At 61.6% G+C, this 26,559-nt stretch overlaps 1 protein-coding gene across 1 annotated transcript in view; it reads right to left on the bottom strand.

The window, feature by feature from the left end:
* Positions 1–26,559, bottom strand: part of MYO15A (myosin XVA) — a 49,403-nt gene that overhangs the window by 3,974 nt on the left and 18,870 nt on the right. The window contains exons 20-64 of the mRNA XM_045984143.1: positions 26,403–26,448; positions 26,107–26,231; positions 25,710–25,827; positions 25,256–25,431; positions 24,687–24,771; positions 23,984–24,037; positions 23,808–23,889; positions 23,593–23,723; positions 23,010–23,105; positions 21,813–22,048; positions 20,386–20,567; positions 20,010–20,082; positions 19,618–19,809; positions 19,215–19,330; positions 18,973–19,067; positions 18,307–18,427; positions 18,043–18,110; positions 17,890–17,967; positions 17,552–17,732; positions 17,308–17,440; positions 16,876–16,981; positions 16,664–16,736; positions 15,445–15,566; positions 15,190–15,249; positions 14,651–14,726; positions 14,187–14,302; positions 13,982–14,100; positions 12,856–12,997; positions 12,133–12,244; positions 11,974–12,048; positions 11,382–11,560; positions 10,635–10,750; positions 10,310–10,382; positions 9,989–10,061; positions 9,679–9,752; positions 9,349–9,431; positions 7,758–7,888; positions 6,909–7,003; positions 6,651–6,728; positions 6,238–6,334; positions 4,730–4,890; positions 4,194–4,327; positions 2,244–2,377; positions 1,802–1,935; positions 471–611 (exon numbers count right to left, since the gene is read on the bottom strand). Of these exons, the coding sequence (XP_045840099.1) occupies positions 471–611; positions 1,802–1,935; positions 2,244–2,377; positions 4,194–4,327; positions 4,730–4,890; positions 6,238–6,334; positions 6,651–6,728; positions 6,909–7,003; positions 7,758–7,888; positions 9,349–9,431; positions 9,679–9,752; positions 9,989–10,061; positions 10,310–10,382; positions 10,635–10,750; positions 11,382–11,560; positions 11,974–12,048; positions 12,133–12,244; positions 12,856–12,997; positions 13,982–14,100; positions 14,187–14,302; positions 14,651–14,726; positions 15,190–15,249; positions 15,445–15,566; positions 16,664–16,736; positions 16,876–16,981; positions 17,308–17,440; positions 17,552–17,732; positions 17,890–17,967; positions 18,043–18,110; positions 18,307–18,427; positions 18,973–19,067; positions 19,215–19,330; positions 19,618–19,809; positions 20,010–20,082; positions 20,386–20,567; positions 21,813–22,048; positions 23,010–23,105; positions 23,593–23,723; positions 23,808–23,889; positions 23,984–24,037; positions 24,687–24,771; positions 25,256–25,431; positions 25,710–25,827; positions 26,107–26,231; positions 26,403–26,448 (5,092 nt within the window). The remainder of the gene's footprint in view (positions 1–470; positions 612–1,801; positions 1,936–2,243; positions 2,378–4,193; positions 4,328–4,729; positions 4,891–6,237; positions 6,335–6,650; positions 6,729–6,908; positions 7,004–7,757; positions 7,889–9,348; positions 9,432–9,678; positions 9,753–9,988; positions 10,062–10,309; positions 10,383–10,634; positions 10,751–11,381; positions 11,561–11,973; positions 12,049–12,132; positions 12,245–12,855; positions 12,998–13,981; positions 14,101–14,186; positions 14,303–14,650; positions 14,727–15,189; positions 15,250–15,444; positions 15,567–16,663; positions 16,737–16,875; positions 16,982–17,307; positions 17,441–17,551; positions 17,733–17,889; positions 17,968–18,042; positions 18,111–18,306; positions 18,428–18,972; positions 19,068–19,214; positions 19,331–19,617; positions 19,810–20,009; positions 20,083–20,385; positions 20,568–21,812; positions 22,049–23,009; positions 23,106–23,592; positions 23,724–23,807; positions 23,890–23,983; positions 24,038–24,686; positions 24,772–25,255; positions 25,432–25,709; positions 25,828–26,106; positions 26,232–26,402; positions 26,449–26,559) is intronic.

Below are 26,559 nucleotides of genomic sequence, written 5' to 3'. Positions count from 1 at the left end.
GACCCCACCATCCATCTTCCAAGCCTCCGTCCAGGAGAGCTTCCTCAGACTTCCTGTGTCCCTGCCCTCTCACCAACCTTCTGTGGCTCCCTAGTGCCCTCGGAATGCCCCAGAGTCTTATCTTGACATTTAAGGACTTTTAAGACCTCTCCTGGGCTAGCTGTGTCTCCCCAGTTCCCCACCAAACTCTTCAATCTTCTACAAATAACCTGGCCTTTTCCCGCGAGCCCACCACTAAGATGCTTCATTGCCAGACTACCGTAATGACCCACAGTTCTGTGCTGGGCTGGGTTAGCTGGTTTGGCTCTGTCCCCGGCAGCCGGCTGGAAGCTCCTGGGGGCGGGGGGCGGGCGTATGGCCGGGACCTGACCCACCATGGAGGCAGGCCTGGCAGGGAGCCTGGTGGCTGGAACTAAGGAGGGAGGGGCCGTGTGGGAGGCGGGGGGGGGGGGGGGGGGGGGGGGGCCCACCTGCTCCAGCTGTAGCTGCAGGGTCCGCCGGGCAGCTGCGTCCCCCAGGGCGATCTCCACGTACGGGCAGCTGGAGCTGGCCGTGGGTCGCTGGGTCCGAGTGGACTGGATCTCCTTCAGAGGGAACTTCACCATCAGCTCCTGGAGGGAGAGGGAAGGAGACAGGCCTGTGGGTGGGACAGTCTCACCCACGCCGACCTCTCCCCCGCAGATCAGATCAGCAGGAGGCAGGGAACCCCCCCCACCGGGGGCTGGAGTGCCCCTTCCCCGCGACTTGCTGTGTAATGTGAGGCAAGTCACTTTACCTCTGGACTTCGGTTCCCTCGCCTCTGAAACGGATTCTGCAAATAGGATGCACCCATCTCCACAGTGCTGGGCCCTGCTCTGAATGCTTGGGATCCCCGGGTGCAGCAGAAGCCAGCGGTGCCCTGACCTTCCCACCCAAGCTGCCCCTTAATGTCTGCTCCTCTTGGCCTGGAGCTTTCTTTCCACCCCTAGAAGCAAACCCTGAGCCCATGCATGGAAAGCCAGGGCAATGGGAGTTAACACCATGATTAGTGACAGGGGGTGACAAGGTGCGTAGACACCCCAGCTCCCTGGCCCCCAGAACATCCCCGCAGGGGTGTGTCCCAGGCTGTCTCAAGCCCTGTCCCCTCCCCCTCCCCACTGAGCACCAGTTCCCACTGGCTGCTCACACACCCTTCCAGAAGGTGTGTTTCCAAGGTGCAGGAGACTGTCCCCACTTCCTCATTCCAGCATCTCCTAGATCACCTCCAATAAAGTCCTAAGGCCCTGTCCCTCAGACTGCGACTATACTTGGAGACAAGGCCTTGAAAGAGGGATCCAGGTTGAAATGAGACCGTCGGGGCGGGTGAGCACAGTTCAAATCCAACCTGTGTCCTTAGGAGAAGAGAGAACTCGGACATGAGGAAGACACCAAGGATGTGCCCTCAGAGGAAAGTCCATGTGAGGACCCGGGGAGCCGGGGGCCATCTACAGGCCAAGGAGAGAGGCCTCCAGGGGAAATGAACCCCACCAGGTCCTTGCTCTCTGGCTTCGGGCCTCCAGACCTGCAGAAATCAGCGCTGCAGCTGCTCAGGCAGGCGGGGCAGACCTGTGTGCTAGTTCCGTGAGCGCCCGCAGCGCTGACCCTCATGACGGCCCGTGGGCCGGGTTCTGCTACCATACCCGTGTTCCGGAGGGGCAAGTGAGGCTCAGAGCGGGCCTGCGGTGTGTTGGGGCTGGCTTCCACCGCTGCCCCGCTCAGCGTCCCCCACCCCAGGGAGTGCGCTCGGAGGCCAGAGGGCGGGGGCCGGGCTCAGGCCACTTACGTGGGTCTCGGTGCTGAGGAAGTTGAGGCCGTTCTGGTTTACGGCGAGGATGCAGGGGGCTGGCACCGAGGCATTGCTGCAGCTCTGGACGAGGAAGAAGGAGGAGCCGAACATGGGTAGGGCACTGATGAGGCCTGGGGAGGGGAGAGGGGGGCAGTCGGTCAGCCTGCTGCCTGCATCCTCCCTCTGCTGCTCCAGCATCCAGGTCCTCGCCCCAAGGTTCCTCCTCCTCTCCAGGCCCCCGCATCTGCCTGCAGCCGCCCAGAGCCTCAGTGGTGCCTTGGTGAACTTCTTGGAAAGGTGTTCTCTCCGGGCAGCTGCTCAGCTCTGCTAGCACTGAAAATGCCTTTGTGCAAAGAAAAAAGTGCCCCCTCCCCTGCCTCCAGAACCCGTTCCGCAGTGGGGTGCCCTTCGCTTATCCACCCCAGCCGCAGACTCTTACCCAGAAACTGGGCCCGGGCCTGGTGGGGGCTGAGCGCCTGTGTCTGCTGTCGGTGCTGGCCCAGCAGGCCGAGCCAGGCCGAGCCAGCCAGGGAGCGGTAGAGCTGGGCCGGAATGTAGTCCTGTATCTCTCGCCTGCGTGTGGAAGGAAGGATGGTCCTGAGTCCCCAGCGTCATAGGCTCCGCACACGGTCTCCGCCATCCTCGCTGTCCGGCAGGTGTTAGGCCAAATGGATGTGATCTCTGCACCTCCCTAGACGGCTAAGTGCCGCCTGTCCAGCGTGCTCACTCGGCGCCCGGGGCCACGGCAGGTACTCCATGACCATGGCCGCTACTACTAGGGTCCCTGCGTGAGGGTGCAGGGATGGAGGCTCTGAGATGTTCCCCGACTGGCCCCGGGTCCCATGGTGACTGAGTGAACTGGGGGGCTGAGACTTGAACCCAAGGTGGGTTAGTCCTTTGTAGCCCCGCTCCCCAAAGGGAAGCCCAGGCCCTGGAGGTGAGGTGCACTAGAGTGGGGGAGATATGGGGGCGGGGAGCAAAGTGACCACCAGCTGCGGGTCAGAGCGTGGAGCAGGGAAGCGTGGGGCTCCAGGCTGGACCCGTTGGGCCAACAGACCCCCTACTCCAGTCCCTTCTGTCTGGATCCTGGTCCCCCACCTATTAGCTGGGTGAGCTGCGGTAAGCCCTGTAACCTCTGTGGGCCTCGGTTCCCTCATCTGTAAGGGGGAAAGTAAAGATTAGCTGAGATGATGCATGTTAAGTACCTTCCAAAGAGTAAAACTCCGTGATTTTTCCCCCCAATATTGGGATTATAGCTGTCCATCCTTCCTTGACCTTTCCCTTAAAATTAGAACACGAAAAGAGCCTTGCATCCGGAGTTCTTACCTTATTACGAGTTCCTGGAAATACAGACAGCATCCCTACGTTATCTTACTGTTATTCATACCACGGCTTCTCAGGGTGTGGCTGAGGGCCTGGGAGGTCAAAGCCACTTCCCGGAGGACATCTGAGGAGCTGAACTGTCAGCTGGACTTGCCCTCGGATTCTCTCACAAGTGGAGTTTGCAGGAGGCCCCATGACCTGTGAGATCCCAGCTCACCCACCCGCAGAAGCACATCTGAGAACCCAGCTGTGTTCGGTTATGCCAGTCGGCGAAGAGATGCGCAAAATGCAACCACCGCCACTTTCCTCACTAGATCTTTTTGGGGAAACACAGTTGGTTTTTAGAAGTTGTTTGCTGGGGCGCCTGAGTGGCTCAGTGGATTAAGCCTCTGCCTTCCGCTCAGGTCATATGATCCCAGGGTCCTGGGATCGAGCCCCACATCGGGCTCTCTGCTCAGCAGGGAGCCTGCTTTCCTTCCTCTCTCTCTCTACCTGCCTCTCTGCCTACTTGTAATCTCTGTCAAATAAATAAATAAAATCTTTAAAAAAAAAAAGTTGTTTGCATTAGCACATAAGGTTAATAATTTCTACTACTTGAGTTACAAATGCTTCTTACATGTTTTTAGAACTACAATTATTACATGGTTATTTATGTTAATGTATAATACATCATCCTTATTTTTCAAGCCATACATATCTTAAGGCGGTTCTCAATTTCAGTTTTCAGTACGGTAAGTGCGACCCACATAAACAAAAGCTCTTTGGGGTCCTATGTTTAAGAGAGTAAAAATGTTCTGAGGCCGAAAGTCTTAGGATGACCAAGGTATCGCCTCTTTGGGGAACTCAGTTTAAAGGCTGCCTGACACCCAGGATTTATTTAAGGAATCTCCTATCATGGGGGGTTGGGGTTGCGGTACGGCAGTGAACGTTTCTGCCCCAGGGCCGGGACCGCTCTCCACTTCCCAGCCAGCTGGGCAGACACGGCTGCAGGAGCAGAGCGCTGGGGCCTGGGTGAGCCAGCTCTGGGGGCGGGGGTGGGGAGGGCTGACAGGGGGCAGGTGCTCACGTGCTGGGCAGGTGGGAGTGGCCCTTGGCCCGGTGCTGTAGCACGGCCAGCTTGGACACCTGCTGCAGCTGCTGTTCGCTGGGCCGGCCGGCTGGCACGCTGCTAAAGAGGCCCTTCAGATAGTCAGGCAGGACCTGCGGGGTTGAAAATTCCGATGAGGGGCTGCAGGCCACCCCGCACTCACGGGTTCCTCGGAGGAACACGTGAACACATGCGATTGCAATAGTTCCCGTCCCGCTCGTTTCTGGGCTGGGTAGGGGGCGGCCACCCTCCTGGGCTCTGGGGAACGATGAGACGTACAAGAAGTGAGTGGGGAGGGCCGTGGCCCGGAAGCCCACATGGGAGTCCCCACAGCGGCAGGGGAAGAGTGTCCTGTACATCCGCGTCATGGCATTCGGGAACGGCCAGTGCGCCGGGGTTTCTGAAAACGGAGCCTGCACCAGAGTCCCTATAGCCGGGAAGGCCTCAGGTGCCACGGCTGTGGAGTCTGACTTCACGCAGGCAAGCGTGGAAGGTTCCAAAGCCCACGTGCTGACCTGGTTGTAGTGCATGGTCACGTAGAGCTCATTCTCGAACTTGAGGGGCTGATCCCAGAGCACACGCCGGAACCACAGCATGTAGCCCCCGTCCACCGGCTCCATCTCCGAGGCCACATCCAGGATGTACGCGCAGCGGCTGAGCGGACACACGTGCTGGGCTGTGGAGAAACAGAGGCGGCTGCAGAGCGGACATGCAGAGCCCGGGCAGGGCCCCTCCCTGCTCCAGGACGTGGGGTCCTCCCTGAAGGGGAGCATGTGTGTGGAACACGGTGCCCCGCGCCTGCGGAACGCTGATGAGCAGAGATGGGAATAATGCCAATCCAAGCTGCCAAGCTACAGCCCACCTAGGTCTCGGAAAGTGCCTTGGGTCATGCCAGGAGGAAGCCCAGCCCCTTTCTGGAGGAGGCTGGGACCCGGAGAAGTACCACAGGCCTCAGGGCGTGACACCCATGAGTGCCTTCCTACAGAACTCCTTCAGGGGAGACCTCCTTGCAGACTCCTGGAATGGGTGGGGGGTGGGGAAGATGGGGCCTGGCAATGGGGGGGTCTGAGTCTGTGAGGGAGGGTTAAGCGCTTCCTTTTTTTTTAAAAGATTTATTTATTTATTTATTTAACAGAGATCACAAGCAGGCAGAGAGGCAGGCAGAGAGAGAGCAGGAAGCAGGCTCCTTGCTGAGCGGAGAACCTGATGTGGGGCTTGATCCCAGGACTCTGGGATCATGACCTGAACTGAAGGCAGAGGCTTTAACCCACTGAGCCACCCAGGTGCCCCACGCTCTTCCTTCTTGCATAGACCTTTCTGCTGCCCATCCCAGGTCTTCAGTGACATTTTACCGAAGAGGAGGTATGGCGTGATGATAAAGTCCAGACTCCTGAGGCTAGACTGCCCATGGTGTGACCTTCAGGAAACCCACTGAACAATGGACCCCCTCCGGGAGTTTTTACAATCGAAATGCTTAGAACTGTGCCTGGAACACCATATCCGGTCCATACATGTCTGTCGTGAGGACCATTTTGTTACCACCATCCCCTGCCCCGTCTTGGCTGGCCCTGGGCGGGCAGGGCTGAGGACACACAGTTCAGAACCCAGCCAGCAGCCACTAGAGTTAGGGGCAGGAGGCTGGCGCCAACCCCTGGGTGGCAGGAGGCAGACCACGGTCCAGTGGGCAGCAGACAGAAGGGGCTTTGGGCCGCGTGCGAAGGGCTGGGGGAGACCGCTGCTTCTGCCTGAGAGACAGGAAGCAATGCACGCGCGGCGGGCTCCAGAAACCAGGGTCCACTCAAGGAAACGTCCAGGATGTGAGCTCCTTGAAGGCAGGGCCCATGGGCTCCCGCCGAGCAGGCCACGGTCCTCCCTGAGCTTCCCGTCTGGTAGGTAAAACCAACATCCGCAGCTGGGGTGCTTGGTGCACAGAAGAGTTCTTAGGCAGCCCGGGCTTCCCGGAAGTGGCATCTAACCTGGGACTTAAGGGCTGGCAGCGTCCCCAGTCCCCCTGGCCCCTCACCTCGGTTGGTGACGACAAAGATGACATACTCGCTGAAGGCCTCGGGGCGGGTCAGAGCCATCTCGGCACAGATCTCTTCCACCACGTCCAGGGCCACCTGGAGGGAGGGAAGGGTGAGGCCACGCCAGCGGAGCTGACCCCTGTCTTCCCGGTGGCCCAGGCCCTGCAAGGCCAAGCACAGAGTTCCTCGAGCCTCTGCAGGGCCGTGAAGGGTCCTCTGAGAATCGGCCTCATGCAGGGAAGGAGCACAGCCTCTGGAGTCCAAATTCTTTCTCGGCAGTATGGCCCTTTGCCTCTCGGAGACCTGGTCTGCTTCCCTGAGACGTAAGTCCTGCCCTGTGGGCCTCAGCACCCTAAGGCAACGCCCCCACTGCCCTCCCGCCCCTGCCTGCCAGAAACATTCCCTCACGTACGGTGCACGTTTTGATTTTGAGGTGGCGTTCAAGGCCTCCGGGGAGAAGAAAGAGCTGCCTCTTGGAACTGCGGCCCGCCTGGGACAGAGAGGGGAGGGGACGAGAGAGGCCACGTCCTGGGATCTGGGCCAGCCATTGTCCCCGGCCATGGAAGTGCCCAAGCCAAGGGGCTCTGGACTGGCCAGGGCTGAGAGCCCACGGCGTCTCTGGGCCGGGGTCCTGTTTCCCCCGCTCCTCCTGACCCCACCTGACACTCACCAACATGGCCCGGAGCTCCATGCTGCTGGGGAGCTCCAAGCGGCCACCGGAGCGCAAGGTCTTCTGAAGATTCTGCTCGCATGCCTTGGCAATCCCTGTGGAGACAGAGAGTCAAGGCCTTGCCCAGGGTAGGCAGTGCAAGAAAGAGGCTCTTCCGGCCACCAGCACCAGCCTCCTCGTTTTCGCTCCACAGCCTACAGGGTATTTATTTAGCTGAGCAAACAGTCCCGAGAGGGGCAGGGATTTGCCCAAAGCCAAGAGCTGCATTCGAACTCATGGCCCACGTCATTAAAGCCTTTTGTCTAGCGCATGGTCCCCGCTACCCAAGGGCCTTGGAACCAGCCGTCACCGCCAGCTACTGCCCGGGGGGTGTGCTCCCCTGTCAGCTGGGACCCCCTTGCCAACCCCCCCCCCCAGAGCTGGGTGCAGAAGACGCCACCGTCTGTTTCTCTGGAAACGTTAACCGAATGAAAGAGGACTACTGGGGGAGAGACAAAGTGAGGTCCACTATCTCCTTCATGACTGCTGTGATGACCTTTTTCTTAAGGGGAACCCAGGGGTTGCTCTGGAAACAAGGGTAGGGGTGAGGCTGAGGACCAGCCCCTTTCCTCCAGTCTCCAAGGGAGGAAAGGCTGAGACCCTGCCACCAGCTGGGTCTCACCCCTGCGCAGACCCACTCAAGACCCTTGGGGATTCTCAATGGCGGAGAGAGAAGCAGGGCCTCACCCAGCGCTCCAGGCCCTTGCTACCCACTTCCTTTGCCCGCATGTAGGCCTTTGCTCCTGCCACTCGGCCCACCCAGAAATCCCTTCCGTGCGCTCACTACCCAGGGTCGCCACTGCCCTTCACCTTGGAAGGGCAGGCCGGGAGTCCGGCTCACGTCCTGGAGGAAGCGAACGAGGTGTGGCTGGAGGACCGTGGAGCAGCTGTGGTAGGCAGCCACGATGTACAGCAATCTCCAGCCTCTCTGGCAGCTGTCCCTGTGGGGACACGCACACAGGGCCGCATCACAGCTGGCCGCGGCCCCGGAGGGCCATGCAGGGAGACTCCGGGGATGGGGCTGGACGTCTCCAGCTCTCAGGCAGCTTGTTGGCGGATGGTGCTCCCAAGCCAGGGAGAGAGGGCGGGAGGGCCCCAGAGCCATGCAAAAGGTAATTGTGCTTGGGAAGACAAAGTGGGAGACAGGGAAAGGAGATGAGGCCCTTGACAGGACAAGCCAGACGTGCACAAGACAAACAAACGAACAAAAAACAAAACAAAAAAACCCACAAGTATTCTCTGGGTGTAATCTCTCTGGGGAGGCTCCTGGATGGGGGGCCTTGAAGGAGAGCAAAAGGAACGCGCTGGGGCTGGGCACAGGGAACGGCAGGGAGGGCCAGGCAGTGGGAAGGGGCAGGAGGATTTGCTGAGTGCTTCTAGAACTCCGGGGGGGGGGGGGGGGGTAGACAGCAAGTGGGGGAGGTAGACCAGATGGGGACGGGAGGGTGGATCTGGTGGTAACAAGAGCGCCCCACACTGGCCACTTGCTCTCTGCCAGTCCCATGTAAGACACATTCACCTTCGCACCGCCCCACAGGCGAGGTTTCATTTGTGGGACCTGTTGGAACCTGGGGGCAGCACTGGGGCTTTTTTAGGAAAGCACCCACTCCTCCCCAGTTCACCGTGGTTTGGTGACAGACATGGGAGCCAGGTCTGGCCCAGAACTAGAACACTGTAGATTGTAGAACACCGTGATTGGTTTAGGGATGGTTTGTTGATCCTGATCTAGCCAGTCAGAGTTCAACCTTCCTTTGGATCCAGTGACTGGTTGAGGGACAAAAATCTGACTCAGTTCTAGCCAGTCAAAGCTCCGTATCCTCCAGCCATTGTGGTTGGTTCAGGGATGGGCACGGGACTAACTGAACTAAAATCCCAAACTAGTCCTAAAAAGACTAGATTTGGGAATTTTTGCTATAATCTTGGGTCAACTGGCTTTCCCTAAGATTACTAAACTGGGAAATGTCTTCCCAGAGCCGGTATCTTGCCAGTGGATGGGAGACATTACTTAAGAACGCTATCAACACAGAGAGCAGCAGGACTAGAATGTAGAGAAAGCCTGTTCCCAATGACACCTGGATCCAGCCATGCCTGAAGCCATACTTGGGCTTTTCAGTCATCTGAATCCTCTTTTGGTGAAACCATCTTGAACTGGGTTTCTGTCACTTACAACCAAGATCCTGGATTTATCACACGATCAATGCCATTTTACAGACGAGGAGAGTGAGGCTGAGAGAGCACCAGCGGCTTGTCCCAGACCAAATTCCAAACATGTGTACTCTATCCATTGGGTGAGGAAGAGGATGAGGGGGAAGAGAATTAGGAGGGAAGACCTGGGTGGGGGGTGAGAGCGAGGACCCAGCGTGGGGACTAGGGGACAGAGCAAAAGGCCCAGCTCACTCACGGCTTGGTGCTGGTGTTGTCCGTGATCTGCTTCACAACTTGGCAGTAACACTCGTCCCGCATGACTTCATGGTCCCCACACAGCTGAGGGAGGGCAGGCCATCACATGGCAAGGCCAGGCCAGGGCCCGTGCCACACGCCAGGCACAAAAGAACAGGATGTGTGCTTGGAGAAAGGCCTGGTGTCCTTTCCACAGCCCCCCCCCCCCCCGCAGGATACACTCCTCTTTGGGCTTCCCCTCCGCCCAAAGTCCTCAACTTTGGGTGACAGATGGGGAAACTGAGCCACACAAGCCGGAAAGGGAGCATCTGGCAAAGTCTGCCGGACTGACCTTCAGGAGGGTGTAAAGCACGTCCAGTTCACTCTGGCCCTTCAGCGGAGCATCGCCCATGAACCTCATCACAGCTATAGGAAAGACTTGCCCCACTCAGGCCAGCAGACACCTAGCTGCCTGCTCCCCCCAAGGGCACCCCAAGGTTGGTCCATCCCCGGGAGGCAGCTGGGGGCTTAATGGGGCCCCAGGTCTGAGGTGAGGGGCAAGGTAAGACTCAAGACCAGAGGGCTGGGATGGGCAGGGTCATGGGGTGCTGGATCCCAGCTGGTCCCGGGGCCCTGGCCGCGGGTCCATCCCGCCCCCATACCTAGGAACATGTCGGTGGCCATCTTGTTGAGGCTGCTGTCGCTGAGCTCGATAAGGGATTCCTGGAGCGGGGTCTGTGAGGGGAGGAAGGGAGCTGTGTCGGGGCCAGGGGCTGCCTCCCGTCTCACGGCAGGAGAGTCCATATCACAGAAGAGGCGCCAGGCTTGCTCGGCAATGGGGACAGATCCTGCCCTGGGAGGAATCAGGTGGCTGGGGTGCTGAGAGCTGGGAGGGGCCCACTGAGGACAAGGCTGTTTTCCCGAGGGGCCTGGAAGGGGGATGTTGCATCACCATTTTACAGAAACAGGCCGGGGCTGGACACCTTGGTGAAGGAGAGCATGTCTCCCAAGGCTCTGGGTTCCCGACCCTCCTCGGACTTGAGCCTGAGGCCATCCCTGCAACAGGAGACAGGCGCGGCTGACTAGTCTCGCCTCTGAGCCTCTGACGAAAGCCCCTTCCCACCCAGAATGTTCTCGACCCACGTCAGTCCTCCAGGCAGGAAGGCTCCCAGAAGCGGAGGCTGCAGGCGGACCCCACATCTGGGGGGTTTCTCACCCCCATCACGAGTGGGAGCCCCCACGTGGACGGCTGTAAGCCCCAAAAAGATCTTCCTCAGAGTGGGGATTCAGGGCGGGGCCGCCACTCACTGGGGTCTCCTCTGAGGGTCTCGGAAATACTTCTGGGCAAACTCAAGCATCGAGCACGGAGGGAGAGTCAGGCCGTCCTCGACACCGTCAGGGCAGCCAGCCCTGACCAGGGGCCCCTGCAGGAGGGCCAGAGCTAAGAGGTCCTGTCCTGCCACACGGGGCACACTCATAGCTGCCACACCCAACTCCAGGCTGACTCTGTCCAGAGTCTCTCGGGCTACCCCTGACCTGCACCCACCGAGACACACCCCCATTAGGTCGTCCTGGCCCCTTTCTCCTGGCCCCACTTTCCACAGCCCAGCTGACCCCGCCCCCTGCTGCACCTGGCCACGCCCCCACCTGCACCTGGCCACGCCCCCCATCTGAGCCTTGGGTTGGCTTCCCCCTTCCCCAGCTGCTTGGCGGTGGCTGACCTTGTCCTTCACTCCTAAGTTTTACCTCACCCCACCCCTCGCTAGCTCCATTCCACACACCCAAGCCCGCTCCATTTGCCCGCCCCACCCCTACTGGCCCCCAGGCTGGTCCTGCCCCAGGGGCCTCATCACAATCTTTCTGCTGACCCCCACCGCCCGACCCCATTTGGTCACACCTCCAGCCGTCTCTGGTCCCATCCCCTAGGTCACCCCCCTGGCTAGCCCTACCAAGTTCTCCTATCCTGGAACTGGTCACACTCCCGGCTGACCTTGCCCCCTCTGCCTCCACCATCAGGCTGAGCACCCCCCCCGTGGCCAGCCCTGCCGGTCTCACCTCCCTCCTGCGGCCCACCTCCCATGCAGCGGCTGTGGAGGCCACGGCAGCAGCCACGGCCGCAGCCTGGCCCCGGCCCGGCTCAGCGGGCAGCTGTAGGAAGTCGGGGGCGGCCGCGGGCTGCACCAGCTCCGCAGGGAAGCGGCCCACGCGCCCGTGGATGGTCCCGAACCTCCAACCTAGGGGGCAGGTAAGGGGCCTGAGACAAACAGAAGGGTCTCGTCTTGGGATTAAGGGGCCCAAGGGGTAATCGAAGCTCCTTCCTGGCCCAGGGTGGGTGAGGGAGCCCTGCCGGGAGCCTGTCTGCAGACGCAGCGTTCCCTCAGTGGAGGTGGACGAACAGACACGGTGCGTGTAGACTCCCGAGCAGAGAGAGACCCAGGCCACATACTGGGGAACACTAGCACTTGGAGAGACCCCTCAGCCCGGCGTGCAGACAGAGGCCTGGGCTAGGGGGCTGCCAGCAGGCCGCTGTGGGGCCAGAGAAACCCCACCGAGCCTGCGCAGTGCCAGCGCACGAAGCCAGTTAGGGTTTCGGTTTGGGAGCCAGGGAGGCTAGACAGGGAGGAGGGAGGGATCCGGGGGTATCCACCAAAGTCGGGGCCTCTGCGCCGCAGTTCCTCCAGGTACACGACTTTCTTGCGGACGACGCAGCCGGCACTGTAGCCTGGGGGTCAAGCTGATGTCAGCACGGGCGGGAGGCCCCTGGCCTGGCCTCCCCCTCCAGGACCCAGCGTCCCAGGGCCCTGACCCGTTCGGGGAGGCTCCAGGGGCTGCAGGTGGATGATGTCGCCCTTGTGGAAGGCCAGCAGCGCTGGGTCTTCGGGCAGGAAGTTTCTCACCGCGACCACATAGTCCGAGTCCTGGGTGGAGGGGCCAGGAGAGGGGCTGCGGTCACATCCCCCTCCTCCCAGAAGCCTGGGGCCATGCCGGGGCTCTCTCTCCCGCAGGTATTCCTCCCTGATTCCTGGGCAAGTGAACATCCCAAACGTTCCGTGGGTGCAAGAGGGAAGGACACCATGCAAGTCGAAGGGGTTCCCGCAACTGTGAAGTGTTCGAGCTGAGACTCCGAGGGACACTGGTGGCCGTCAGGACGTGTACAGGCCTTACCCATCCTCCCCCCCAAAGCTGCCCCACTGAGGCCAGCTGCTGGGCCTGAGGCTGCCTGGTGGGGAGGAAGGGAGGCTGCAGAGGCCGAGGCGGGCACTCGCCCTGGAGCTCGGGGTGGGGGGTACACCTGTGATGAGGGCATTAGGGAAAGGCTTTGAGGGAGCTGGCAAAAGTGGGAACAGGCGTCCCAGACACAGCCTGTGCAAAGGCCCGAGAGATGCCAGACGTCTGTGGACACATGCACACGCACACACTCACACCCGTGCCTCCCAGGCCGGCGAGACAGGCATGTCCACGATGCAGGAGAGCCCTGATCTCTGCCCCTGGGCCCCTGAGGAGAGGGCATCCGTAGGAGGACCCTGACCTTCTTCAGCTCCAGGATGAAGTCGTCCACCAGGGTCTTGACCTGGTGAGCTCGGGCTGAGAAGAGGATGACCTTCTCACTGGCCAGGTTGAACTCCAGCATGTTCTGGGAGGGGATGGTCACAAAGAGGATATCCGCAAAGCTGGAGGACGGGGAAAGTGGCATGAAGGCAGGGCTCCTTGGCCGGAGGGTGCCTTCCTCCCTTCCCATCCTGCTCGTCTGCTCCTGCCCTGTATGGTTCCCAAAGCCCAGTTCCACCCCAGCCCCCTGCCCCCATGGGACCTGGGAGCCTGCCTAGCCTCCCCACCCCATCCTGCCTGTAGCTCCGGCTCATTTCCCAGCACCCTGTGAACTCACACTCCAGCCCTCACTACGCTTTGCCTTGCTCTGTTTCTTTTTTTTTCTCTCTTTCTCTTTTTAAAAGATTTTCTTTGAGAGAGACAGCGTATGCACAAGTTGGGGGGGCTAGTGGCAGAGGGAGAAGGAGAAACAGGCCTCCTGCTGCGCAGAGAGCCCCATGCAGGGCTCCATCCCAGGATCCTGAGATCATGACCTGAGCCGAGGGCAGACACTTACCCACTTAACCGACTGAGCCACCCAGGCGCCCCCGTTTGTTTCTTAATCCAGTCTCCTAGGTCTTGCCCACAGAAATGTCTCTCTTTCACCCACTGACCAAATTCTCTGCATCTCTCAAAGCAAGGAGCTCTCACACAACCAGCGAGTGAGACTCTGTCTCTGGGCTTGTGTGACAGAGGACAAAAGGGGCTGCCGGCAGAGGAGGGTCCGCAGACCCCGTGAGGTCTTATGCTGGAGCACCCGCGCCCTTCCTGGCTCCTCACAACTCGACGCCCGCACTGCACAGTGAGCTCTGGGCTAAGAGGCAGGACAGGGTGGCGGGCTTCTTGCTCATCCCCTTCCTGGCTTTGTGAATTGAGACAAGCCACTTCTGTCACTGAGCCTCAGTTACCCTGTCTGTAAAATGGACTTGCTTAAAGGGCTTGGCCCAGAGCCTGGCACATCACAGGCAGCTGGCAGTTGGCTGGGGCAAGAGTAGGGGAGGAGATGCAACTGTCGGTCCACGCCCACCTCCAGCAGGCCCCATTCTCACCCGCCTGTCCCCAGTCACCTGTACGTGCGCAGGACCTGCAGCTGCCCGCCAGCCTCGCGGCTGCCCTTGACCATCCGCAGGAGCTTGATGCCTGTGTGGGACACGGCTAGGATCTGCACGCCGGTGCCCACGCTGCCCTGGGTGGGGGTGAGGGACATGTGAGTGTCTTCTAGTCTCCTCCCCGAAGCCCCTGGGTGAGTAGGGGCCGGCAGGGGGCTCGCACCGTGGCAGGGAAGAGGCGGGAGAAGTAGACCTCCCAGCTGTCACGTGCAGTGCTGACCACGGCCCGCTTCACGCTCTCCGTTGCCAGGGGCCTCTGTGTGTCCAGCTGGTTCTGGGCTAAGGGATGCCGGGTCAGGTCAGAACCCTCCCTCCCCTCCCCTGCCAGCCCACATTGCAGGGAGGGAGGCTGACACCTGGCAAGAAGGTACTGGAATTGTGTTCTCAGTGTCTACAAGGAGAAACCAAGATCCATGGACAGACAGGATGGCTAGAGACACATGGTGTGTTAGGCAAATCTGAACTCGGCCTGACACCTGGCCAGGCAAGATGCCAGAAACAGAGCCAAGGGGGCTGTCCAGGAGGCAAACAGGGCTGGGTTCGTCATCCCCAATCTCCCTGTGGGAAAGGGCTGGCCTGACTCTAGCTGGATGCCCCATCCGTGTCCTTTCCTGCCCCCTGTGGTACCAAACAAGGCCTTCATCTTCAGTCTCTCGTCCTCGGAGATGCGCAGGCAGGCCTCGGACAGCGTGTCATGGAGGATCTGTGGGAATGAGCCGCAGTGCCGGGGGCTGGCGAGACTCCCCAGCTGGGAACCCAGGCTGGACTGTTCTGGTGGGCGTGGGAATGCGGAGGGCCCTACTAATGTGGCAGTAGGGTCATCTGTGTGAATCAGATCCCAGTTACAGAGGCCCCTCTCCTTCCTCCTCTCTTCTACAACCCGTGCTGCCCTTCCTGGGCCGCAGCTTCCTCCTGTACTTACTGGGGCTGGGATTTGACTTCTGAGTACCATCCAGCTCAGACAAACGGTGTATCTGGTTAAATCCAAATTGCGGGCTTACTGACCTTGGCAGTGGAGGTGGGAAATTCAGTAGAACAGCTTCCCATCCTCGCTGTGGCCAAGGACCCACATCCAAGAGGACAGAAATGAAATCTGCAGACAGCTAGTCTATGTACCCATTGCCCTGAGGAGTACACTGAGGCAGAAGGGGAGGAGAAGACCTCACCTGCCGGAACAAGAGGTCTAGCTGCACAGGATGGCTGTAGCTGTCCTTGGGGTAAAACACCTGTGGGATCGGGGCTCCAGTGAGGCCCTTGGGACGGTCCCCTCGCTTTGCTTCCCACCGGGCTCCATACTCTGGCTCTGACTCCGCCCCCTTACGTGGACCGCGTTCTTGGCCCCACCCCCGCCCCTCCCTGCCCCCTCCGGGGAGAGGCTCCGCCCCCCGTGCAGCCCCCCTTGGCTTCAACAGGGCAAGTACCTCTTTGCGCAAGAAGATCCGCCAGGGTGCGCCCCGGTAGCCGTAGAAGTCGGGGTTCAGCAGGCGGTGCAGCCGTGTCTGCAGGGGCTCCTCGGGGGGCTCCAGGGACCGCGAAGGCGGCGCTGGGGAGCACAGTGAGTCGGGCAGGCATGAGTGAGACGCAGGGCCGACGAGGAAGGGGATGGGGGGCGACTCTTGTCAGGTAAGGGACCAGGGCTAAGAGGTTTCCCACGCCCCTGACTGTGGACACACCAGTCATGAGCGCACGGGAACAACCCTAACAGCTCAGCTCCGGCTCAGTCTTTCATTTGACGCCGGTACAGATCACCTAGTGTGCGCAGCCGGTCCTGCTAGACGCTGGGTGTGAGCAGAGGAGACAAAGCTCCTGCCCGCACGTTGATGGAACGGCGGGAAGTACAAAGGTCTCAGTTCTAGGAGCTGGGATGGGAATAAATCTCGTGCATTTAGGAGGAAGTCTAGGGTTTTGTCTGTGAGGGTCCTTCAGTCTCTGTGATCTGGCATACCTCTCCGAGATGACACTGAGCCAAGACCCGAATGACGAGGCGGCCGGGCATGCAAAGATCTTCTGGGGAGGAGCATTCTAGGTACAGCAAGTGCAAAGGCCCTGGGGTAGGAGTGGGCTTGCTGTGTTCCAGAAACAGTGTGTGCCAAAGGGAGAGTGGGAGGGGGTGAGGTTGGGAGGTGGGCAGATCGTGCAGGGTCTCATAGGCCATAGTGAGAAGTCTGGAGTTCATCCTAGAAATCATGGGAGCGCTCTTGGCAGAGACATGATGTGAGCTTTTAAGACATACTGCGGTTGCCATGAGGCAGAGGACAGAGAGATTAGGGCCCAATTATGAGGCTGGGAGGGCTGAGTTTATGTGCCTGGTCTGACCCATTTGAACCGTGTGATCTGGACAAGTCATGTAACCTCCCTGTGTCTCTTTTCCCATCTCTAACATAGAGACTGGAACAGCACTTCCTTGAAGGATTGAGTGGGGATTTACTGAGGCCAGAGCGGCTCTGGCCTGGAATCGGTGTTAAACAAGTGCTGATATACGTACACGAATGCACACACAGTAGGTCCACGTGGGCTCAGGGACACAGACACACACGCCACACGCCACGGACATGAAGACCGGGACTCCCCTGTGCTCACAACAGGCTTACACCCTTGGACCCTTGTGCCCCTCTCCCCCCTCTCCCCCTGGCTTCTCACCTGGAGTGGGTCCCACAGACGGCCTTGGTGTGCTGGTCACTGGCTTGACCAAGGCCACTGCCTCTCTGGGCACCTGTCCCCACCACAAACAGAGTGCTCAGGGGGCAGAATGGAGAGGGGGGCCAGAAGGGGAGCAGTGGCAGGGGCAGCAGCTTATAGGGGCAGCTGGCTCTGGAGGCAGTCCAGGGCCCCAGCCCAAACGTGTCCCTCACCTGGCTGCCCCCTGCTGCCGCTGGGTCACCCATCTGCCCCTTGAGGATCATTAGCGCCTCCTCGTGGGGATCCGGCCGCTTTGCAAACATCTTTCCGCCGTCCTTCCTGGTGGATTGGATAGGGGTTTCTTCTTCCCAGTCACAAATACCTGTAACGGGGAGCTTCTTCCTCCACCCCCAGCCCCACCCCGATCCTTACACGTGAGCGCCCAGAGAGGGTCAGAGACTGGCCTGAGGTCACACAGCACGACCTAGAGAGCAGCGATCTAGGCCTTCCTCTGGCTGAAGGATCACTGGGACCATCTGCGTGAGCAGACTCACTCCCTGCAGGGTGCCGGGCAGGGGGCTGCTCCCCGGGTGGATGGCCCTACAGCAAGGAGGGCTCCCCCACCGTCCAGAGTGCCGGACGGCAGGGACAGGGGCAGAGCTGACCTGAGGGCCTCGGGCCGGCCTCCCCAGGGCGGCTGCTGGTATTGCCTCACGATGTTCCTGATCTGCTGCGTGGGCTGCGGGAAGTGCTCTGAGTTGAGTGTGGAATACCGGACCAGGTCTGGGCAGGGTGCAGCTGTGGGCAAGGTGGGGTGGGGACAGGGTGAGGCCCCAGGGGACACACTACAATCCCAGTCCCCTCCCGGGAAGCCCCTCCCGCTTCCTGCCAGGGGGATAGGACACTCACTGGTTTCTGGACAAACCCGGTGCTGAGCTAGAACAGGGGCGGCCACGGGCTTGGTGGGGGGTCTTGGGGCCTTGGCCAGAGGGGCAGGGGCCAGAGGCTTTGGAGAGGAGCGGAGGAGCACAGGCTTGGCTGGGGGTCCAGTGCCCACAAACTGCGGCCGTGCTTCTGGCGGTAGGGGTTTCTGCAGAGAACAGGGGATAGGGTGCACTTCCTGGGACACACCGGCCTGTTCTTGGGGACCCCACATTTGCCCAGGATGGGCTGCGGGGCGACTGCCCCAGAGAGACACAACAATGCCCCAGAGCAGCACGCCTCTCGGCTGGGCAGGCCAGGCTCACCTCTGGGGACAAGGGCCTTGGGGTGGGGCCCAGGGGCTGCTGCTGGAGCGCCATGGCCTGCAGGGTCATCTCCCGGGCCTGGGGAGAGGTGGTGGCGGTGGTGACTGGCAGGCCCGAACTCAGGGCAGCCCCCGCCCCCCGTCTGGCACTCACCAGGAGGACAGCCTGCTTGTGGATGAAGGCCTGCTGCAGGGCCAGCGTGGAGGCATCTAGGCCTGGGACTGGGGGGGGGGGGCGAGTCGGAGGGCGTGGATCCCGAGGGATGGGAGGCAGAGGGAGTAGGAATTCCCCAGCTATCCCCCACCCTGCCGCTGTCCCCCCACCCCCGCCAGGCCCGTGGCCGCCTCCATCCTAGCAGGTGGAGGAGCCCCGAGAGCCAGCCCGATCCCGGAACCACCCCGGGGGGCAGGCACTGACTTGGCTTTGGCTTTGGCTCTGGGGATCTCCTGGGGGGGTCTTCAGGGCTGCTGCCGTCGCTGCCACCGGGCCGGCCTCCCCCTTTCATGCGGTGGGCAATGGCTGTTGGCTTCTCCAGGTCCTGGGGGCAGCAGGTGGCTCAAGTGTCTGCCTCACTGTCATGCTCCTCAGGCGCCAAGGCAACGGGCACCTGACACCGGCCACCTCCTCTGTCCCCGGGGCGTCTGCTCCATGCCCAGCCTCCGCTCATGCGGCGTACCGGTCGGTACTCCCGCAGCCGGGCAGACTCCCCAAACCCGTCCCCCCTCCCACAGGTGAATGAACAGGTTCCGGGAGGCGCTGTGCCCTGCTGAGGGCCCACATCATGCCGTGGAGGGGCTCCTGGAAGTTCCCAAAATGAACAAGGGTGCCTGAGGGGGCTGGCTCCCACCAGAGGTGGAGGAGGGGCCCTGGACCTTTAGCCGTGGGTCCTTCTGGGGTCAGCCTGGAGCATCTTGAGCCATGGGGACACCCTCATCTTTGCCGGGCCCCCAGCAGAGACCCAGGTGAGACATGCCACCCCCCAGCCCTGGCTGTGAGATGCTCCTGCGTCCCCCTGTGGGACGGTGACTTGGTGTGGACACGTGGTCCCAGCTGTCTGCAAACACCTCCCCCGCCAACCCCTACCGCATCCCCGTAGGACAGCACGGGGTCGAAGAGGCTGTCCAGGTAGCCGTCCAGTCCCTTGTGGGGCACAGAGGGTTCTCCCAGGCTGTCTGAGTCTGGTTGGGAGGGTGGGGGACACAGAAGCCAAGTTCTTTTCTCCTGCTAATCACCCCATCGCCTCCAGGATCCCTCCCCACCAGAGACAGTGGCCACTGCTGGTTGGCCTTGGTGGTTCACTGTCCCTCTCTGGGCCTCATTAGTACCGTCCTCGTCGTGGCTGCAGTAGCTATCGGAGTCAGCTACTCTGGGCACGTGTCCCTGGGCCTGGGGACATCCACATGGCATGTCCTCGTCTGAGTCCCAGCTGTTCCCAAACAACCTGTAGGGAAGGGGACCATGGAGCGGCTCCCCTCCTACGAGACCATGGCTCTCCCCGAATCACCCCCCCCCGACCTTCTCTCTGGGCTCTGGAAATGGGTGACTCCCTCCCTTTAAAGAAGGGACCCTGGGGGGCGGCAGAACATCGGGCTCTTGATCTTGGGATGGTGAGTGCGAGCCCACGCTGGGTGTAGAAGCTGCCTAACGCTGGGGATTAGAACTCAGCTCCGAGCTGCGGCTGGGAGGAAAGCCGCATGCTCCGCGCGAAGGGCCCGGGAAGCCACCTACGCTCTGGGGCCTCCCTTGCTGGCCACGGGCCCTTCTGCACCCACGAGGAAGTAGGACTTCTGTCTCGGGAAGTCCCGGAGCAGCTCGAGGTTGGACACCAGGTCCAGCACGTAGTCGTGGCCTGCCAGCTCTGCCCACTGGACCCCGTGCTTCATGGCCACCGTCCAGCCCCGCCAGCCGTCTGCCAGGCCCCTGGAGACAGCATAGGGAGGAGCAGGGATGAGGGACGGAGCCAACAGGTACTGTCTGGAGAAACCACGGAACACGAGCCAGACTAAGCCTGACCAGAGTGAGCCCCGTGGTGGGGGAGGGGTGTCTGGTCTCCTGCTCCTCCCCCTCCCTCCTTCTGCACTACCCGAGGCTGTGCCGGGTGGGGCCGTCCAGGAGCCAACCTGTGCCGCAGAATGTCTCCAGCCACCTCTTCCCCCGTGCTCCAGGAGTGCACCGGGCAGGAGAACTGGTCGCCTGGGGCAGATGCTGGGCTCAGCCAGGATGCATCCGCGGCCCAGGCCTGCTCCTCCCCTGCCTGCTTGCCCGCTCTCGCCCTGGAGCCTGGATCCGCACCCTCCCGGCCCCCGCTCCCGGCCCCCGCTCCCAGCCCCCATTCCAGGTCCAGCCCCCACCTCCACCTGCTGACCTCTCTCCCGAGCCACACCCAGAGCATCTCCTGATCCCCGGGGCGTACTGGGGCCTGCTGACTCCAGGGGCCCCTCTGAAGGGAGAGAGGGAGGAGGGAAAGCCGCCCGTGGTGGGGAGAGGACAGCTCACCGTTGAAGCAGCCCACGTCCAGCGCCATGCTGGCCTTCTGCTGGGTTGCTCTCCACTCGAGCTGGGTCGGCGGGAAGGTGCGGGCCGCCCCTGAGCCCTGCTGTTGGCCTTGGCCCATGGCCTGCAGGAGACGGTGCTGACACACGGCCTGGAAGCCGTTCTGCCCGTGATCAGACACAAACCTGATGGGCGGCAGTTGGAGCCAGGATGAAGAGGAGACTATGGCTAGCCCGCCATAGAGGGGGATTCTAAGTCCAACCTGAGGGAGGCCCAGGCTAGCCCAGAGCTGTGAGGTGAAGCTGACAAGGCTCCAGCTCTGAGGCTGGCTCAGAAGGGTCCCAGGCTAGCCGGAAGTATCTTTAGCCAGCAGAGGTCCAACGAAAGGCCAAACGGGTTCCAGGAAGGGCCACCAAAGCTTGTTGGAGCAAAATGCCATTGACAAGGTGGGCTCTGCAGCAGGGTGTGGGCAATAATAGGGACTCTGGAACACTTCCCATCCCTTCACCAAGCCTCCCAGGGGGTCATCTGCCCCCTCTGAGCCCGCCTCCAGCTTCTTACCCATATAAGAGATGGCTGAGAGGGTTCAACTTGACCCAGCCCCAATCAGACTGATCCCCTCCAGAGTCAGGTACCCCACATATCTGGCTCTCTGGCTCCTTCCCTCCCTGCTGCTGGAACAGCCGTGGAGCAGGCCCGCGGTGGCCGCAAGAGGGAACCCAGAACTGTGCCCACAGGAAGCCCCAGACAGGCAGGCAGTGGGCCTAACCTGCTGCCCCAGCTTCCCAAGACTGACTCTCCGAGCTGTCCACCTACTGGGTGCAGCTCTGCACACTGAGGCTCACCGCCCCCCTCCTGTTACCAATGCTAATTCACAGGTGAGGAAAGAGACTCAGAGAAGGACAGTGACTTGCTCCAGGTCACACAGCAGGAAGTATCAGAGCTGGGCTTTGCACCTGGGGCCTGCCTGAGCTCTCTCTTTTGCAAATCACTCTTCTCACCCAGTATCATCATCATCGGCATCATCAGTATGATCAGGATGCCGGCAAGATCCACACCAACACACCACTTCTGGTATCCTATAGGTTGAAGCTGGGATTTGAACCCTAACTGTCGCGTGTCCAGCATCTCTGCTCCTAACTCCCTGGTCCTTTTCCCATGACATGACAGATCAGCGCCTTTTCCCCAAATTCCCCAGACCCTGGTCTCGGCCATCGTCTGAGTTTTGCCTGAGCCCTACCCTCCAGAGTGAACACCTGCCCTCTTTCTGGCTCTGAGCCCGGTGGAGACGGAGACCAGCCCCGGGCCAGCCCCAGTGCCTGAGCTTCCTGCACAGAGACCTCACTCCCGCCCGGCCTGACCTCTCCCAACCCGCCCCGGGGGCCTCATGCCCGCGTCACCGTCCTCATGCCCTGGCCGGGTCCACTCACTTGAGCAGGTACTTGTTCAGGCGCGAGGAAGGCGCGAAGCCACCGAGGCAGGTCGCCAGTAAGAGCCAGCCGCGCTCGGCATTGTGGGTACTGGGGTTGCGCCACACCTGGTTCGCCAGCTGCGCCAGGATCTCGTCCCGGAGTTCAGGCCTCGCCAGCCCCTTGTGCACGACGTAGTTCCCGACGACGGTTTCCTGGGCACCGTGCAGGTGGGGGTCGCCCATGAAACGCAGGATCTGGCCACAAACAGACTCTCCTGGGCCTCTTGGAAGGTGGTTCCTGCCGGGGTCCCACCACCCCCAACACACACCCCTCCCCCGTCCTTCCCCCATGTCCCTGGAAAGCCCGGATAACAGCCCCCGTGTCACAGTATAACCTCCATGCCCCGTGCCAAATGAGGAGGTGATTTGCGCCCACAACGACAAAGGTCAGGATCCAAAGTGCATTCTGACTTTCTCTCGTGCTCATGAAGCTTCCACAAGCGCTCCCCACACTGCCCCCACTCTAGCCTGCATCCCTGGCCTCCAGCCAGCCCCCGTCTCCTGCTCCAGGCCCCAGAGAGCGCTCTTTAACGTCCATGTCTGACCAAGCACCTTCCTTGGCTTCCCAGGGCCCTTGGAATGAACTCCAAGCTCCTGATCTGGCCGACAGGCCCTTGGGACCCCTCCCTGCCTCTGCCCTTCCGACTTTCACCAACTGGTGTGTTCTGACCCGCTTTTCTCCTCTCTCTGCCTTCTCCGTCTGTCTCAGCTGGCAGATTCTGAGCTCAAATGCTGCCCCCCAACCCCGCACTCTCCCCCCAGGAAGCCCTCTCTGATTCTGTCCATCCAGAACAGGATTAGGGCATCAGTCAGCCTTCCTGGCCTCTGTGCCCAACCTCTGTCCATGCTAGTCGTCACTGGTCAGGTGTGCTCTGCCTTCCCCCTCGGACTAGGAAGGCCTCGAGGAGAGGACCCGGATCTATTCTTGGTCCCTGGGAAGCTCTTTGCCAGGAAGACGGCTGGGAGAAGAAAGGCTCCCAATCCTCCGAGTGGGATTAGCCCTAGCCCGGAGTGGAGCCTGGATTCCATCCCATGCCAGAAGTCTTTCCTCCAAAGAGCTCTGGGGTAAATGGCCTGGGCTAGTGGAGGACCAAGGATGGCAAGACAAGGAGCCTCACGGCCTGAGACTTCAAAGGCGGCCTGGGCGGACCCTTACCAGCTTGAAGACACTCACGGCCTCCGCGTGGCATTCTGCCGGCAGCCTCGTGAGGGGTGTCCTCAGGGGCACCGTCAGCATCCCGAAGGCAGGTTCCTGTGGGCACAGGGCTGGGCATGGGGACCGAGCTGGGGCTTGTGGGCGCATCTGGATCCGCTGCTCTGTGCCAGCGAGGGGGACGAGAGCCAGGGAGCTGCAGGCTCCTTTCCCCAGGGTGTGGATGGGGCTACTGAGGCCTGAAAGGGGGCAGACCCTGGCCATCAGCAAGCTGGGGGTGGAGACCATCTGAGCGTCCTGAGAGCCGGAAATGAAAGACGGGATGATGTCTCGTGGCTTGACCGCTTGTTAGACATCTGAAATAATTCCAACTGGCGGGCAAACGGCCACTTCCCAAGCCCTCGAGGGCCCCCCACTTCCATCCAGCCCTCCCCTGGAGCCCCCAGACTCCTCATTATCCAACAACTCGGGCTGATACCCCACGCCGCAGGGCACGGCCAGGAGCCTGCCCAGGCTGACATCAGCGTGAGTTCTCATCTGTCAGGGCCCACCGGCCAGGGCCACGTGGGACCACACCAGCCTTTACCTTAAAGTGGCATCGGACAAACTTGGCCATGGGGTAGTTGTTGATATCCAGGGGCAGTGTGACACGGGGTTCAGCCTGGAGCCGGGGAGTCCGCACAGGGGCCACCGGGGGCACCTGGGCCGCTCTGAGGCCTGTGGAGAGAGGGAGGTCGTGGGGCACCAGAGTCCAGCGCCCGCCCACAGCCGCCCCCACCCCAGGGTCCAGCACTCACGGACCTGCCACAGCTTGTAAGAGTCCTGCCAGCTCAGCAGGGACCTCCAGGTGGCCCACAGCCACCACTTCGCGCTTGCTCAGCTCCTGGAGGTACAGCACCGAGTGAGGGGCGGGCCCGCCACAACGCCTGCCGGCCGGCCTCCCCTCCTGCCCTGCTGCTGCGCAGCGCCCGCACCACCTCCAGCTCCCGGAGCCGCGCCTCCTCCGCCCGGAGCCTCCGCTCTGCCCTCAGCTGCAGGAGAGCAGGTGGTCAAGGCGGGGGAATGGTGGGCAGAGGCGACGGCAGGCCCCAGGCCGGGGGCAGCCTGAGCCGGCTCCCAGAGGGTGGCTGGTGCCTCGCAGGCGACAGAGGGAGGCAAAGATACGGCCGGAGAAACAGGAAGGGAAGAAGAGCGCGCGAGACAGAGGCACGAGGCAGAGGGAGTAATACTTGGGAGAAAGGGAAAGATCCACAGGAGGTTCCCGCCTCTATCCCTCCAAGGACTTCAGTAGAAGCCAGGTAGTTCTCCAAGGCTTTGGGGACTACATTTGTCCTTTGAGTCACTGGTTTATATGACAACAGGCCAAGACGGGCATTGAGGCAAAAGGAACACCATATCTGGGGTGGCTTCGGTCGACAAATTCCGTCCTACCCGACGACTGCAGGCCTCACCGTGAACCCGGCACAGGCCAAATCCTTCACGACAAGATCTCAGGGAACCCCCTACACAACCCCAGGGGAGGGCGGGGAAAGTGAGGATGGGGAGGGCCAAGGTCCCAGCCGGCGAGAGGAGGAGCGGGCACTGGGACCCAGGACTGTCTGAGCCAGGAGTGCCCTCCTGGGCGCCTCCTCCCTCCCGCTGCTGCCTGGTTCCCCGGAGCGGGAGGGGGCCGGCCTGCACCTTGAGGTATTGCCGGTGGTTCATGTACGTGTGCACCAGGGACCGGAATTTCACCAGGTTCCTCCTCATTTGCTGATACCGCTGCCTGGAGGGAGCCGGGGGGGGGGGGGATGGAAAGAAGGGTGTGGGGGGAGGGAATGGGGGATCACGGGGTGGCCAAGGTACAGAGATGCCCACGCCAGCCTGGCCTGGATATCAGTGCCCAGGGTTCTCCATGGGAGCCCTGCAGAGCTCAGAGAAGGGCGGTGACTTGGCCAAGGTCATGCAGCCAATTAAGTGGCAGGGCCTGGACCACACTGCCAGGAGCAGGCACACCCCAATGGGTTGTCCTCCCAGGGCTCCTAAGATGCAGGCTGGGGCCCCTCTTGGCTGGAGAGATCACCGGGGCCAAGGGCTTGGTGGGCAGGACGGCCCAAGGCAGAGCCATAGTGGGAACATCCTTCTGGCCGAGGCCCGGCTCTTACTTGCTCAGCTCGGGGCCAGGGAGCTTTGTACCCCAGCTCTGGCATGGCCCCGCCGGCGCCTCACCATGGGGCTCCGGCGAGCCCTGACCTACGAGGGCCGGGTACCTGGCCAGGTAGCCCCGGGCCCGGCTCTGCAGCAGGACGATCTTGCGGCGCAGCGAGCGGAAGTGCCGGCGGATGAGGAAGCCGCGGAGGCAGCGCTGCAGGGTGAGGGCCGCCAGCTGCAGGACGCGCTCCCGCATGCTCTCCAGCAGCTGGTGCAGGTGCTCCTTGAGGAACAGCTGCGGAGGGCAGGCGGCCGTGAGGGTCTCCGGGGAGGCGGGGGAGGAGGACCAGCCAGGCTGGGTGCGGGGCGGGCTGGGTGCCGAGAGGTGGGAGGAACCGTGAGTGGGAACCAGGCGGTGGGACCGGCCTGAGCAACGGTCCCGAGACGGGACCAAGCCCCACTGCGCTGCTCTGGGTCAGGATGTTTGGTCGCGCCGTGTCTCATTCCGTCATCCCCCGCTCTGAAGCCCCCGAACTTGAGGCTTCCAGGGGCTGCGCGCGGGGTGGGGCTCACCTTGCTGACCCCGACGCGGTACATACTGGGCAGGACGGTGCACAGGCGGCTCAGCACGGACACGCACAGGTCCCCGCCGGCTGGCAGGTTGGGCTTGAGGGCCACGAGACAGCGGTACCTACAGTTCCGGGGAATAAGACGCTTTACTGCCGCCTGCTGGGAACTTGTAAGAGCTTCAAATCACTCCTGGAATCCACACGCACACCGGCGTGAAACTAGGACAAATGCGGAAGGATAAATTGGCTCTGTGATAGCTAGCTGGTGATGATCTTGGGTGGTGAACAACCTGAGCAACTGTGCATGGCAGGCTGCGTCCTGCCTGGGTTCTGTACTCCTGGGGCCGCGGGGGAGCTGGGTAAGGACCTGCGGAGCTCAGGAACCACCCGGACTGCGGTACCTGTCAATGAACACCTGGAAGGGCAGGCGCACTGGAAAGCCCTCTTTGCGGATTCGCACAGTCTCCAGCACCCCGGAGTAGCGCAGCTGCGCCAGCACCACGTCTGGCTCAAAGAGGCCTGGCTCCTGTAAGGACGGCCCAGATGGGGAGTTTGCACACTGGCCCACCCACGTGCCCCAGGCACTAGCAGTCACAAAGAGTCCCCACCGCGGGCTGGGCGGGTGGAGGCCCAGAGAGGCACAGCCACCTGCCCCAGGTCACACACCACGGGGAAGAGGATGTCAGCCTTCACATACCTTCTTGTGGTTGGGCTTCAGGCACCGTACGAACAAGGGGTTACACCTGCGCGGGGGCGGGAGGGCGGCCGTGTGAGGTCCCAGAGAAGGGAAGTAAGTGTTGGCCCGTAAGGGTGGTGACGTGAGTCAGAGGTGAAGCTGGCTGCCCACCCCCTGC

The sequence above is a fragment of the Meles meles genome, chromosome 18, assembly GCF_922984935.1.
Source record: "Meles meles chromosome 18, mMelMel3.1 paternal haplotype, whole genome shotgun sequence".
Taxonomy (NCBI): Eukaryota; Metazoa; Chordata; class Mammalia; order Carnivora; family Mustelidae; genus Meles; species Meles meles.
This window is presented reverse-complemented; position numbering and strand designations above follow the sequence as displayed.